This window comes from Malus sylvestris, chromosome 9 (genome assembly GCF_916048215.2).
Source record: "Malus sylvestris chromosome 9, drMalSylv7.2, whole genome shotgun sequence".
NCBI lineage: Eukaryota > Viridiplantae > Streptophyta > Magnoliopsida > Rosales > Rosaceae > Malus > Malus sylvestris.
In genome coordinates, this window is record NC_062268.1 from 6,336,575 (window position 1) to 6,353,192 (window position 16,618).

The following is a 16,618-nucleotide window of genomic DNA, read 5'->3' on the forward strand; positions in this document are numbered from 1 at the left end:
ACATAAAATTACATGGCATGAAGAATTTAATTTCAGCGTATTCTTTTGTCAAACTTTCCTGGTCCATAAGTAGAAATGCATGTGTCAACAAGGAGGGGAAATTGCATCCACACAAATGAGGCGATTGGAAGAGTCGCAAGAAGAATAATTGGGAAAACAATCCATGATTGTTTGTCAAGCATAAGGGCAGAAGAGAAGGCAATCATCATAGCGGCGATAGAGAAAAAAAGGGTGAAAAGGCCAAATATCATTTTTCTGGGTAAAGATTTAAGGAAGTCATCTTCGGAATAACGCGATGTGAGCATTCCTAAGAATATCATTACTGAAGTTGTGGAAAAAAATAGCGATATACAATCTGACATTATAAAAACCATGAACAACTTTTTACCCAAAAATGTGAGATAGCCTTTGTCTTGAGTGTTTCCTCCAGGAATTGTAAATGCTACAGCAAACATCATTGTAACAATTAAAGCACCTACAACCGTGCAAGAAGTTGCAGTCACTTTCATTGATTTCTCACCCTCCTTCACCAATTCTTTGTGGTTCTTCGTAAATAATTCTCGAGCTGTCATGCGATCAGTATTGTTCATCAATTCAGAGGCCATGACAGGTAGAATGCTCTCCACCTCCTACATTTCATTAAATAAAAACTTACTAACTACGCCATTTAAGAGGTACATGAAGGATAGTAGTTTCTTGAAGCGCATGTCTGAACAATTGTCTCATAAGACTACTGAAAAGCGTGCGCAATAGCGATAGTTGCCATGGCCGAACGATGTTTCATGGCTTGTGTCGTTATCAGAGCCATGGGTTACTGTATATCAGGGGTGTCCAGTGTCCACGTAACCCATCGTAAAAGGTCAGATGATTTTCACAACCTCTAAATAGTTATAGGTTTTGTTAATCTAGAGGCTAACCCTCATCTCGCCATCTTCTCTTAATGTAAATAATATTGTTTGTTAAAAAAAAAATGTTGGCATGAGTTAAATTGTAGGGATTCTAGGTCTTTCAGGAGTCCTTATTTTAGTAGGAAAAAGATTATGTATATTTCTTTTATTATAAAATTAGGTTTTGTATATGTAAATATTGTAACCGTGCGTTTTAGTGAAAATATTGAGTTTTGGGTTATATATATACAATTCCACTCTAAACCCTACAAAAAAACCCTAAAAATATGCGATGCTTTGTGTCTTCAAACATATTTTTATTTTATAATTATATCTTACAGATCACCTACCATTTATTCCAATAAAAATCTAAAAATGTGAAATTATCCATCATCGTTATTGACTTTTGAGCTATTTACTTCTATGTTTAACAATATTAAAATATAAGGAAAACTAATGAAAAGGGTTTGAAAACTTTGAGTTTTAACGATAAGGACAAAATAAAGGGTAAAATAAATAGTACCATGTTTGACTTTTTAGTGTAAAAATGTGGTTTTTTGTCAAACAATATTAAAATATAACGTCAACATTCAGCTGAATTACAAAAAAAATGTATAGTTACACTATAATCATCAAAGTTTACAGTGAAGCCTTACATAATAATTGTAACGTTATAGTTACTAACACAAAATATCATTGTTATTATTGTAACAAAGTTGGTTTTTCCGTTGTGAACATCTTATTACATTGTCAAGGTAGGATCTTATGTGTGAACATAATTACAAAATCATCGTTTCAATTAAAGGATATTGATACCCTTGTTTTAATGGGTACCCTAACTAACCGGTAAATATTGTAAATTAGCATACAAATTTCATTAAGAGATTAGATGTCTTACTTCCAACGTTACATCTTGCAAATTGGCATGTTCCACTACTGCACTACTGTTAATGTGGTTCTTTTTGTACACACAAACTTCATTAAGTATAACTAAGTCAAAAAAAATTATTTTGACAACATCTCTATTAAGTAATAACCTCCCTGTAGCTATAAAATTGGTTTGGTCCCAAACACTAAACACTATGACTATATAGAGGTTTTATTGTATTTATACATGTTTTATATAATTAAAAAAAACTAATGATTGGCCTATGGCTCTTTTTGAGGACATTTTGTGTTGATTTTGAGTTTGATGCTCATCACATTCTAATCGCCCTCCCTATAGGCTTGTAAGCTCACAAGTAGAACCGTCGCTGTACATGTAGGCTATGGACAATTCATTATGCACATGTATAATGAATTTAACAATAGCTATTCTCTCTTAATACTATAATAGAAGATGTAGTTTTCTCGGCTTTTCAGTTTAAAGTATTTGTGTGTTATATCAAAAGTAATTAGACCGCTAGCTTCACTCACTGTCAGTTGATATTGGGTTAGACTTGTTAGCTGGCAAGTAGAGCCATGGCCATATATACATGTTGGGCGAGAACAATTTATCTCGTGAATATGCAGTGAGAAATTAAGACTAACCTTGAACAATTGCAGTTCGCTTTGCATTTGCAGCGCTGCACCCTGAATATGATTAAGGTTCGCAGATAGATTTGCCGCTGAATGTAGAATACTATTGTTAAATGTATCTGGAATCAAAATCAAAGTTCTACCACTTTCCTTCAGCATCCTGAGTAGAAGGTTGAAAATTTTTGCTTGACGACATTCCACGGCATATGGCAACACTGTCTTGCCTTTTCCATCTTGTATCTCAAAACCTGGATAAACCTTAAAAAGATGATAAATGAAGTCAACTTGTCCTTGTTCCACAGCTCGGAAGATTGCAGTTTGCAGGAACATATATTGCTTTGGGGTGTCATATGTAAAGTGTTCACCCATGAAACGTAAAAATTCTCGGGTTCGAAGATGGACCGATTTCATTTCATATATATGATTGACACCTAGGTTAAAAATGGAAACAGCAAGCAAAGTATCAAAAGAATTAGAATTAAAATTAAAATGGAAAAATAATATCAACAATGTAGGTGTAGCATACCCAAAAGTTTAGCAAGTCCTGGAAATAAACCCACAACTGCATTGCAGATTAGTACAAAAATATGTTAGGTAAAAAATTATACAAGGGTATGTTAATTAGATAACAATACATTTGTAACTTTTGCAAGGCGCTTAATCTTCAAGAGCTTTTCAATCAAACAGTTGTACTTCAAGAGCTTAAAAGCATCTACTCATGCATAATTTGGCTTCTCCTCTTTTTCTTAGAATAAAAAATAAATAAAAATAACAATCGCAATTTTATTTTAGAATATTTCTTTTCCTTGATATCAATTAGTGGCATGTAGAGTACCATATGTAAAAGAGATGACTGAGTGGACTAAAAATGGAATGGATCAAAGGAAGACAAAAGGACGCAACAGGAATTTACAGATTTGGCATCCGAGCTCCTTTTTGGGCGCATATACCTTCCCGATTCAAAGTCATTTAAACTTCCAAAACAGCGTTTTAAAGTTTGTAAAAAAAAAAAAAAAATATCTGAGCTTTAGTTTTTTATCCGATTTATGTCAATTGAATTCCCTATGACCCCTGAACTTCCCTTGGGTTGGGTTTAAGTCTATTTAAGCCTTTTGGCACCTGTTGTAATACTTCGTTCAAGAATTACTCAAATAAACCTTTCGGTTTTCTCTCAAAATTTAGTGGATTTCAGAGCATTATTTTCGACGGGTTACGTTTGTATCCCTTGCTAGCTTGTGCTTCGTGACCATCTAAACTGGCTATCATTCCGAGATATACTAAGCAAAGAGGAGTATACATTTAAAAAAAAAAAAAAAAGAAGCTATTTTTCGCATTATCTTTCGAGAATATATATGAACCTCCTAGTACTGTGCTTTACTAGTTGTTTATAACTTTTTTGGGTTTCTTCAAGACATGAATGTTTTATATACATGACGGATGCCTCATGGCAACTGTCTATGAATGCTTTTATTTCAATGTTAAAAGGAAAAAAAAATCTAATTATTGACCATTTCTTACACACACTTCTAACCGCATTTATATATGTAGTATCCACGTATTAGAATTATTGATCAAGAGTCCAAATAACATGCAAAGCAAATGGCATTTCCAACGGGCAACGTACCTGAGTGAATTAGACCCGGTTGATCACCTTGGTCATCTTGTGGATTCTCAACATTTAGACCCGTTTGATCCCCTTGGTCATCTTGTGGATTCTCAACATTTAGACGAAGATCATTGGTGGGGGTAGATGTTTCGGCCGCAGTAGGTTTTACGTATATCACTGTAGAGATAAGACGTAACAAGATAAATGGTTTCTACAAGAAGTATGATCATAACTTGAGGGAGAGAAAGAGAGAGAGTAGTTCTAACAGTTATAGATTCATTGTTGCCAGAAATTGAGTCTCACGCCACATAAGAATGCAGAACGCGCACCAACTAATGCATTTAGAGGGGAATGCCCGAAGTGGTCAGTAGTAAGGGTCAAGCTTGGGCAACGTTGAATCAAATTCCATGCAATATCTAGTGTGTATATATACACATAACACATAGGATAAAAACTATTAATATAAGAGTGAATTGTAAAAAAATGAGTATGATACAAGTGATTTTACAACTAGATGGTAAGTGTAGCACTACTCTTGCAAATTTGGTTTAAAAATTTGGTATCTCTAACATTATCCTTAATTTTAGAATGTTAGCTACTTTCTCCATTTCCTTTCATCTTTGTGCCTTCCCCGGCCTTCATTTGCACATTAATAGAGATGTCAATGGGGCAAGATCGGTTTAGAATGTGCTCTCCCCATACTGAAACCCAAAACCGAAGAATCCCCGAACGGGTTTTCTCCATAACAAAACCCGTTGGATATCGGAATTACCATCGGGTAACGGTTTTCCCCATTTGATATTTATATGGTTGATGGTTGATGTCCTTGGTGTTTGTAAGTTGCGTTATGATGAGTTGGGTTAGGTTGTTTGGGGCTCTTTTACCCCTTTGTTACCAACAAATGGCCTACCGTTATCTGGGATATTTATTCATCACCTACTGAATTTTCTCATCCTTGTGGATTACACGTAAAAAGAAATGTTGGATTAAAAAGACGAACCCAACGAGTGAGGGGTTTTGTTTCAAACAAATGCCGCTCCATTTAGTTGTGAATATTGAATGCAAATGCACCCTCCATAATGCACGCATGTGTATTTAATTCTGGCTATTAACTATTAACTATTTATATTTTTAATTATATACTGTATATAATTACTAGCACAGATTTTCATATTTAATAATGTATAATTATTGATAACATGTTTAATAACGCATGATTAATGATAATCCGTTTCCCCAATTCATATTTTTTGTTAAAAAATTAAAATGGTTTGGTTTTAAGTATGGGTTTGTGTGGATACATCAATAACCATAACCGAATCCGAAACTAAAAATTTTACCCGACTATTGTCCATAACCGTAAAAAATCCGAAAATTAATCCTCGAAACCGAACCGTTCGGATCGGTTACCTACGAAGATCGGGTTTGACGGGTTAAATTGTCATAGCTACACATTAAACTAAACAATTATCCCCATCCCATCCATTTACATCTCTACCCTTTTTTCCTTTTTTTTTTTGGGAGCTCCCACCCCTATACCCTTTTTTCTTTGAGCAGCCTTTATGGCGTCGGCTAACTACCACCAAGTTTTCATTTTCAACCCATTAACAGAAGTTTGATACTGCATGAACACGACTGGGTTTCGTAGGTGTTGGAAATCACGGCGATTATGAGCATTGTTAACCCAAAATAGAGAACCACAGATTGCTTATGAGCTTAATTTTCCCATTGGACTTTAGTGGCAGGACTGATTATTTCATGAGTTTTTAAGAAAACACAGGTGAGAATACCCAATTAGATCTTCGAAGGTATGAAAGGAATTTGCTGGGATGAGTGGAAGTAAATGAGTGAAAGTGAATGCGATAGAAAAAGGAGGATTATGGGTGATAGCAGCTTGAGGCTTGAGCCCTGGAGTCAGCTCAAGTGCCCACGGAGGAAAGTGAAGACGAAAAGTTTGGGAAAAGAGGAGAGAGGGTGAGAGAGATAAATGGGTGGGCCCTAGTTTGTATTATTTGATTTTTTTTTTGTAACAAATGATATTTACGCGAAGAGGAATGAGGGACACAAAGGTGAAAATAAACGAGAAAGGTCGCTAACATTTCTATAATTTTAATTTTTTGAAGTGTACTTTAAACAAATTCAAATTCTATTTTTGTTGTTTAATATGTATTTTTATTTAACGTCTTCACATTAAAATTTTGATTTTATTAATATGCACATTTTAGTTCTTCCAATTATAACTAGGCCTAAATGAGAAAACATTAAAAGAAATTAGTGACACATAGGAACAATATGTAAATACATAAGTGTACAGAAAGAACTGTACCAAATTAGATTAAATTGACTTGTTTGTACTGAAATATTTGTACCTAAATATTTGTACGAAATAATTACAATGAATTAGTGTGCCTAAATGTTTCTACCGAATTATATTATAATGAATGTGTGTGTACCTAAATATTTGTGCCAAAGTGTATTTATAATGAGGGTTTTTTTTTTTGAACAAACGATATTATCTACATTAAGGAGGAGGAGGAAGTGAGCTTAGCCTCACAATTGGCTAACAATAATGTGATTCAAATTCGACTTTGGTGAGAATCGAACCTAAAATATCTCATTTACAAGTGAAGAGGAATACTTCTAAACCGTAGTACTAAGTAGCTATAATGAGTTAATGTACCTAAATATCTCTACCAAAATATATTATAATGAATTAGTATAGACTTGGAACAGAATAATCATGAAATTACCAACAAAAAAATTTGGAATATAAATGGCATTTAAATAGATGAAGGGACTAAACTCAATTTTAAATATTGTACGGCATTAATCTAAACTGCATGTTCATTAAGGATTAAAATCTAATTTTTTTTTTATAAATTTATATACGTACCAAATGATTGGTTGTAGAAACTGTTTGGGCCCAAAATAACAGTTTGGGCCAAGTGTAGGGTCATTCTCGGCCCGGGAGGCCTTGCGACAAGAATACCATGGATCGTTTAGTACGTGGGCCTCCAAACCTAGGTCGGCTAGGTCATAACGCAAGAGGTCGAATCCTAGTGCGATAAGGAGTCTCGGCAGGACCCGGAAGCGAATCCGGCTCAGGTAAAGGACTAGGTTCACAGTCCTAATGAAGGTAGGACTGGTCGAGTTGATGCTGATCAGGGGAAGAAAACCTAGTCCGAGTAGGTTTTTAACTCGACCTTGGGGGGAGCCATTGCTATAAATAGAAGAGGTTACACATCATTCAAGCTCCCTACAAATCAATACAAAATTGCCCTGCGCAAACTCTCACAACTTGTGATTTTTCTTTTTCCTTTTTCGCTGACACATCTTCCGTTGGCATCAATAGCACTGTGGAAGCCACCGATGATATCTTAAGTCGGCATAGATAGCTCTGTCACCGTAGAATTGATCGGTCTTGCAGTATCTTCCGTTGGCATCAACAGCACTGCGGCGAGAACGGTTGATTACCTATCCAAGTCTCGGTCGAGAAGGGTTTCTGAACCCTTATTGGTCGAGGTCATCTCATCAGCCTTCTCGGCGAAGTGAGGTGTTACAGTTATTACATTCGGCACATTGAAAGCCGAATTTGATATTGAACTTCGTAAGAATAGTAACCTTGTCTTCAGGTTCGAGAGCCCAAGAGGCCGAGACGTGTTCCTTTCTCAGCCGCAATCGCAAGACGCAGAAGTCAGTAGCGCGACCCAACGCAACATCAACAAATTTACTCCTCGGCCGAGCTCGGCCGACGAGTTGGCACGCCCCGCATTCACCGAAGGACGTAGTTAGCTCATTAATTACTCGGCCTGCGCGCCACGTAGGCTTTGTAGTTTCTAGGGTCAACAGAAACAAAGGGAAATAAGTTCAGCACAGTCGCGGCCTTCATTGGGTCCACGCGTTAGTTCATCGAGAGGAGTGACTGTATAAAGCTTGCGAGCGATTTCATTCAAGTCCAATGAAGCAGCGTGGAGAACAGGAGTCCTGTTGTTTAAAACAGGATTCCTGGCGTTGGGAGCAGAAGTTCGCATGGTCGCTATATTCTTGTTCTTTTCAATCATCTTTTCAACTATTCCGATACTGTTTTGGTATATAGCATAAACCAGAGGTGTGCAACCATTTACATCTGTTATCGCCAAATCTTCTTCTCTCATCAATTGCAGCAGCTTTTTCACTATATAAAACTGCCGACCCAAAATTGCTGCGTGAATAATCGTCCCTCCGTCCGCAGGATATACTTTTCTTATTGCCTCAGGATTTTGGTCAAGAAACGCCTTTGCAGCATTCCAATCACCGCCCCTCACATGCTTGAACAAAGGTTTAAGGTAGGAGTCGTCATCGTCACTCTCATGTCTTGTTTTATCTTAACAGAGGATGGAAAATAATATTAAGAAGAAATTAGATTCTCATTTTATCAATTTCCATGTAAACATCAAATCCAAAAAAATGAATTTTGTAAAAAAGAGTATACTTTTTCATGGCATTTTGTAAGCTCATTTCATACTTTTTCACGATGTTTTACTTGATGTCTTCATATGTTTCAACAGTTTCATATGTAATTAATCCTTTTTTTTTTTTTGAAAAGATCCATGAGTTATAATATGAATGGACTAAAGAATTAGATATTTTCCTCTTTTTTCATTTTAAAATTATAATATCTTTAAATATATATTCACTCATATTATAACATCGACATGTTATACCACACAATCATATTCCAATATTACACAATAATTTCTAATTTAGAACTTTTAAATTCATAAAGAAAGTTATAAAAAAAAAACAAACCAGTTTCATGATATAAACCCAAAATACTGGGAAAAAAAAACAAATTACTGCTATTTGAGTGGGAGTAACTAGCTAGTATCCTGCGGGCGACCTGTATTTTGATTTGTATAAGAAAAATTGAAAAAAAAAAGAAAACACCCACACACAAAAAAAAAGTATTTTGAGTTTAATTAGTTTTTATTTTTGGTTTCTTTCTTTAATTTAATATTTAGAACAAACTACCTTTGAAAAGTTTCCGGGTTATTTCGAACTTGTCTTGCAAAATATCCCATGCGGATTTGGCCGAGGTGGTGTCACTGATAAAACTTAAGATGTCATCCCCGCAAGAAAGCTGGATCGCATGCAAAGCCTCGGCATTCTTCTGCTCCTTATCACTTGGACATGCAACTTCTGGAGGTTCAGGTTTGAGAGGTTCCGTTTGGACAACGTCCCAAAGATCTTTAGCTACCAAGTAGGTTTTAAGCCGCAAACTCCAAGGTGTATAATTATTTTGGTTAAGAACTTCAGGTACAATTCCACAAGCCATGCTTAATCTGTTGATTTACCCAAATGTGATTTATCGATCAAACAAGAAATTAGTAGAAACTACTCACGTATGTGCTAAAAAAAAAAAAAAAAATCAACTCACAGCTGATTGTATTTGACAAATCTCCAGAAAGAGCAGCTTGTGAATTCCAGTATGTGTCAGCCTACCAGTGTGCTGTGAACAAGCTTTGATTTATAGGCAAACAATAATACATTTACAATTATAAAAGACTTGAAGATTGACTTAAAAATAAGATTAAAAAAGACCAATAATTGAAGGTTAAACTTAACAGTTGTCCTTGTTCCAAAAAAAAAAAAAAAACAATTATTCAATTGATAATGGGATCTGTGACAACATAATTTGAACACAAATTTCGAACAATTAAATTAATTCACTTTTGATGATTGATCCGACACAGCAATTTACTTGACATAATTTTTATTAAAACAACAAATATTGAAATAAAAATATGAAGGCTTTATATTTATGACCTTAATTCTCTTTCCTCAATAGTTAATTGTGTTTTGATTGCCTATTCGAATCCCCTTATTTTCCGTAATTTTCTTCTTCATCCGTCCCCCACAAACTCTTTTGTTCTGTAAATTCTCTCAGCCATTCCAGTCAATTGCCCAATCATGTAACCGGGCTACATACATTGCTTAGGTAATAGATAATTTATGCTTTTATTCTTATATTTATACCTAAGACTAGGGACGAGGTTAGAAATTTCTTTTAGTAGAGGCAACTCGAAAATCAACTAAGCAAAACCTTATTATAGTATAGTTTGTACCCAATATGATAATAGAGATGATTTCAAATAATGATGTATCACAATTCTAATGTTACAAAAATTTCAGTGTAGTAGTGGAAAGTGGCAGAGTGATAGGAAAAATATTAATACATGATTACGCGGGAGAGAGGTTTTTCAGTTTGAATGACAGAACAGAAGCACTATATAATAATTGATATGAAGTATATGCAGTATGAAAGTATGTTGGACATTAAATACCTATATTTTCTTCAAAGATAACGCGTTTGTATTATATAATTGTAGTTTGCAACTTAACAAACAAATCACTTAAGTGGGGGCATATGCCCCCAGTGAGCCTTCATTAGCTCCATCCATGCATAAGACAATAAGAAGAAAAACATATATTATGTTGTAAACTTTCTTAGTTTATGTGTGATTCTGTAAATCTTAAATTATATTTGATTCTAGTTATTATTTCCTATATGGACTTGTATTCCTTGGGGATGAAGGATTTTATTCTCTTCCTTATTACTATAAATAAAGGCACTGCGTAGGGGGGAGAATATAGATTTCTCTCTACAATTTTACATACACATCTCTCTCTCTCAATCTTTCTCCTTGCCACCGGCACCTTTCCCCTTGTCAGATAAAATAGGCTACAACACGTTATCAGCACGCTCCTACCGCTGCGCTTAGGAATCTGACGTTGAAGCATTTTCTGCATTAAACCAGTTCATCCATATCATCACACAATCATATTCTTCCAAACAACAGTTTTTATCTCGATATTTTTGCAGCCCTGATAGCATGAACATTCACCATAATGCATGACCCAACTTTACGTTTTTCGAATTTTAGATTCTACATAAATTGTGTATGCATTATAATCATAATAGTTGAATTATGTGAATTTGATATTGCCATAATTGCATCAAATATTTGTCCATGCATTAAAATATTTGAATTAAACATGCATTGAATTGAATTAAAAAGAAAAAAATTTAAATTGAACTTGGGAAACAATGGGGTTCTTCGAACCCCTAACCTTTAGCCATGCCAGCCGCCAACACCAGGCCAACAGCTTGGCGAGCCCAACCCAACATCGAAACCCAGTTTTGTAAGCCTAAACCAAAAACGGTGCGTTTGATGCACCCTGTCTCGACCCATGGCCTGAAGCCCAGGTCCTCCCAATCAATTTTTCTGACAAAACACGACCGGCCGTCATGTAATTTGGACGAAAACTCATCGTTTTCACCAACGATTTCTCGAAATTCAAGAAGAATTTCATGATTTTTTTTTTGAATTTGATTGAATTCCTTCAGTTCTCCATCCCCTGACGTCAAGTTTTCACCTCCGTCGATAAGTACTTGGTTCTCCAACGAACCATAGCTTGTACAGACCATGGAAATGTCACATGAAGCGATGCCGTCGATTGATATCATCGAACTCGAATGGGAAACCACTAAACCGTAGTGCAACAGTTTCATTTTTTTTTTTAAGCAATATAGTCCCACGGCGATCCTTTAAATCTTATGTCCATAGGGAGTGTTAAGATTTTTGCTCAGGAAATATGCTAACCATTTAGACAGAAAATTTAAAATTATTCAAAACAGAAACGAACGCTCTGTGCAAGACGAAGAGCTGTTATCCAAAGGCGTAAAAAGGTATCATGCCAGCTTGCGCCATTTGTTGCTCGAAGGGTTTTAATCAAACCTACAAAATGAAACCTTGCTTTTTCATCCTCACAGAACTGGCTCCATAAGAACAAATAGTAATTTAAAAAGTACTTATTTAAGCACAAGTAATTACTTCAACAGCACTTGTTGCCTCAACTTGATACCCATCATTTGATAATAGAATTGAATTTGTGAATTTTCTTGTTTCATAAACCTAAAAGAACAATATAATTGACTATGAAATTTGTTATTTTTAAATTCTCAATCATAGAAATTGAGAAATTACACATATTTACATGAAATTTAAACTTGGAAATTGGAAGTCCCAAATTCCAAGTTTTTTTTTTTAAGCAAAAATTTTAAATTTCTATATTTATAAATTCACATAAGAAAATTGATACATGTCAATTTTTTCATTGGGTTTTTGTTACCTAATGAGGTTTTAATGAGACACTCATCCTGGGATGATCATACTCCGTTGAGTTCACTACTTTCGTCTTATTTGACTTTTGTTTTAGACATTATGTATACTTCTCACATTTCTCCTTTATTTATGAGTTTTCACATGCCTCAGGTTTTATCATAGCGAGATTTTGTAAGTTTTATTACAAATGCATACTTTATTTAAATTTGTGACTCGCATTCACACGTTGTGTCGACAACTTCATCAACTGTTCTACCTTATCTGTTGAAGATCTGATGTGATGTTTTGTTTGAGTATTTACACACTCAAAGGAAGTGTTGCAGTCCTATTAGATTAGGAATGTGATTGTGTAAATCTTAGTGTATCTATGGATATTTTTGAATATTTCCTTAAGGGTAAGGATTTAACCTTCCTTACTACTATAAATAAATGCAAAATAAGGTGATACAATATACACCTCATAATTACATCTATCTCTTCTCTCTCTTGCCATCGGCCCTCTCCCTCTGTAGTCTTAAATACAATTAATTAAATTATGCCTACAACATTTTTTTTTTAATTTTTTTTTTCTTTTTGTTTCTTTTTTTTTGTTTCTTTTTCCTTTTCTTTTCTAGAACTTCTTCTAGATTCTCTCGAGTGATCCCCCTTTTTCCTCCTCTTCTGTTCTTTTCTTTTCTTGAAAGGTTGCTCCGCAGATGATGCAAGCTTCAAAAAATTGGACTTCTGCAATGCGAATCCGGGGTTATGCAGCATACCTTCCTAATGACGATCCTCCAATAACCTTCCAACTGACAATCCTCCCTTCTTCTTTATGGATCTCGCCGGCCGATTTTCAATTGGGCTTTTCACTACTGAAAAAAAAAGGGTCTAAGAAGACAATTAATTTGTGCTCTTTTTAATTTTATTGAGCACATGTATGATATATTTATTTGTGCTTTTAAATGTCATTGAGATTGAGCACAAAACTATCTCCAATGCTTCTTTTGCGCAAAAATGTACATTAGTTTGTGTCTTAAAAAAAGTGTATTTGTGCCCATTAAAATTTGAGCACAAAAAATTATGTCACTATTTATGGGTATTAGTAATTATAATTTTTTATTAATTTACTAATATAACAACAACAAAATTTTATATCATTAAATAGAACCGGCTTATTAATTTACTAATATACTAAAAAAATATTTTCGTGCCCTTTGATTTAATATATTTAAATCACTTGGTCTTAAATCTTTTTGTTATTTCATTTGTACAACATGCTCTAAATATTCTGTCACATCTCATCTCAATTTTTTTTAGTACATCGATATTTTTATACAAAAGGGAAGGGGTTTCAACTAAGCCACATAATGGGCAGCCTAATTTAGTATCGAATTCACCATTAACAAGATTCAAACTTAAGACCTCTCATTTTCAAATGAAGAAAAATATCATTAGACCGTAACACTGAGTGGTGTCATATCTCATCTCAATTTAATTCTATTTTATTCATGACACTGGAAAATTAAGAAAAATATCCTTGAAGGGTTAAGTGAAAATCCTATTTAGACACACACATATTCTCGCAGTGTTCATCCCTACGATGGCGTGGACAAGTCGAGACGAAGTTCATGGTTACAATGAAGATTCTGCAGAACCATAAAGACCAAGGACAATTTGGTAAGTTCACTAGTTGTGAAATGTCTTATCTGCCTTATAGAATTATTTTAACACTATTTTCTTGTTGGACCTTGGTCCATGGGACCCACCCACGTGACCCACTCTCTTGGTTTGTCTTCCCCGTGAGCCACCGCTTTCTCATTTCTCTCTCAAACCCTCCCTCCCAAGTCTCTCGTCCCTCTCCTTGCTGCAAACGCAGAAAACAATAGATCGCGTCTGCCGTCGTTCCCCGTCAATCTCAAACCTACCACCACTCTTGTCCACCTTTTCTTCCTCACCACCATTCAATTTCACTCTATGCTCTCTGTGAAACAGAGAAGCTGATAGCTCCTGTACAAAACACGGATAGCGGTTCCGTCGCTGTCCAACAAACCATGTCGCCAATCACCAACCCCGTGCCCCTTTCCCAACCACATACCCTTTTCCTTACCTCTGCTTCATCGAAACTCGAATGGGAAACCACTAAACCGTAGTACTACGGTTTCATTTTTTTTTTTAAAGCAATATAGTCCCACGGCGATCCTCTAAATCTTATGTCCATAGGGAGTTTAAGATTTTTGCTCAGGAAATATGCTAACCATTTAGACAGAAATTTTAAAATTATTCAAAACAGAAACGAACGCTCTGTGCAAGACGAAGAGCTGTTATCCAAAGGCGTAAAAAGGTATCATGCCAGCTTGCGCCATTTGTTGCTCGAAGGGTTTTAATCAAACCTACAAAACGAAACCTTGCTTTTTCATCCTCACAGAGCTGGCTTCATAAGAACAAACAGTAATTTAAAAAGTACTAATTTAAGCACAAGTAATTACTTCAACAGCACTTGTTGCCTCAACTTGATATCCATAATTCGATAATAGAATTGAATTTGTGAATTTTTTGGTTTGATAAACATGAAAGAATAATAGAATTGTATGTGAAATTTGTTATTTTTCAATTATAAAAATTGAGAAATCATACATATTTACATTAAATTTAAACTTGAAAATTAGAGGTTCAAAATTTCAAGTTTTCTTTTCCAAGTAGAAATTTTAAATTTCTATATTTATAAATCTACACACAAAAATTAATGCATGTTAATTTATAAGTTCTTACTTTTATTCAAATTTCAAATTTATTTTATTCATCCAATCATAATCGAATTATTGAAAAACAAATCCTCCTATTCATGTTGGCAGTTGGACTAATTGATGTACCAAGCTTTCTGATAAGCAAGGATTGAAATATCGGCCGATACATCGATATATCGGCTGATATATCAATATTTTCAACTGTCGATACCGATATTGGGGGGTAAGGCCATATATTCCCCTATATCGACGATATATCCCCGATAAGTGCGATATCTTCGATATTTTGCCGATATTCTTGATATTTCCCGATACCTATAACAAAACCCAAAAAAATTCAAAAGTTTTCAAGCAAATTGAAACCCAAATGAATCTTATGATGGCTATGGGTATGTCATGTTTGATTATAGTGGAACTAGTTATGGAGATCAAGATGGTGAAACAGACTATGGACCTACTAGTTGGGTTAATCCTAACTATCCCATGTATGGGAGGACAGTAGGGAGCTCAAGAGAGACTTATGTGCACCATGTTCAAACATGGCTTACAAACTGCTCGGGTTACATGACTTGGTATGACTATTGTATGAATCTAGATGGTTGTTCCTCATTGTTTGAACCTCATAGGAGCTCTTTATTTATGTAGTTGGACACTTATCTAAATTGTAATCTAATGTTTAAACAAACTATGGATTTATGCATGGTTTATTCATTCTAATAAACATTTTATTAGAAAACTTTTCATTAACGCGCATTATATATTTCATCATATGATATCTTATTATTAGTAAATTTTGAGTTTTATTTGTTCAATACATTCATTGATAATGTACATAACATCTATGAAAGTTTTAGACCAAAATTATATGTTTCAATGCCTATATTTGTCATTTTTGTTGATTTTTTCTCGATACCTAAAACGATAACGATATATCCCTCAAAATATCAGTAAATTGAAGGCTCAATATTATCTGCACGGCCGATATTTTAATCCTTGCTGATAAGTTCATCCAAACCGAATTATTGATCCACAGGACCCAACTACACACTAGCAATAACGTTCAGTGTGAGAATTACATATGGATCCAGTCAAAGTGCTATAATAACTATATCTACTATTCAAATCTATAATGATGATGATTGTCGAAATGCATTAGGTAGAATTTTTTTTTAACAAACGATATTATCTAGAGATGTGATATCCACACACCCTATTTTACTTCTCACACACCTTTCTAATTTTCGACTGTCGGATCGGATGAATGGAAGAAGATCAACGAATAGAAATTAACAAAGGGTGAGTGAGAAGTAAAATTGGGTGTGTGGATAGTGTGGATGCAAATTTTCTCCTCCTCGATCTCGGACGATTTTGCACCTACAAAACAACTAGCACCTTAGGTTAAGGCCAAAAGCCTCACGCGCCCACGATGAATGGGGGGGGCTTTGGCCGAAGAACCTCCGATGCCAAAGTTAGAATTTTAGAGAGAAATAGTGTTTAGAATATTTGAGATTTTTTGCAAGAGGTTTGGAATCTCCTTTTTGGTGAGAATGAGAGTATATTTATAGGGATAGGAGGTGGCTAGGGTTTTTTGGGTTTAATTTAGGTTTAAGATGATTTTGGGAGTTATGTGATTAATTGACTAATTAATTTGGCAAAATAAAATTATTACCAAATGAATTAGCTAATTAATGGGATGAAATGGGCAAATATCAAGAGATA

At 34.8% G+C, this 16,618-nt stretch overlaps 1 protein-coding gene across 1 annotated transcript in view; it reads right to left on the reverse strand.

Moving 5' to 3' along the window:
- Positions 1 to 9,326, reverse strand: part of LOC126634628 (ankyrin repeat-containing protein ITN1-like) — a 62,125-nt gene extending 52,799 nt beyond the window's left edge. The window contains exon 1 of the mRNA XM_050305162.1: positions 9,255 to 9,326. Within this exon, the coding sequence (XP_050161119.1) occupies positions 9,255 to 9,325 (71 nt within the window). The 5' untranslated portion in view covers position 9,326. The remainder of the gene's footprint in view (positions 1 to 9,254) is intronic.
- Positions 9,327 to 16,618: the final 7,292 nt, after the last annotated feature.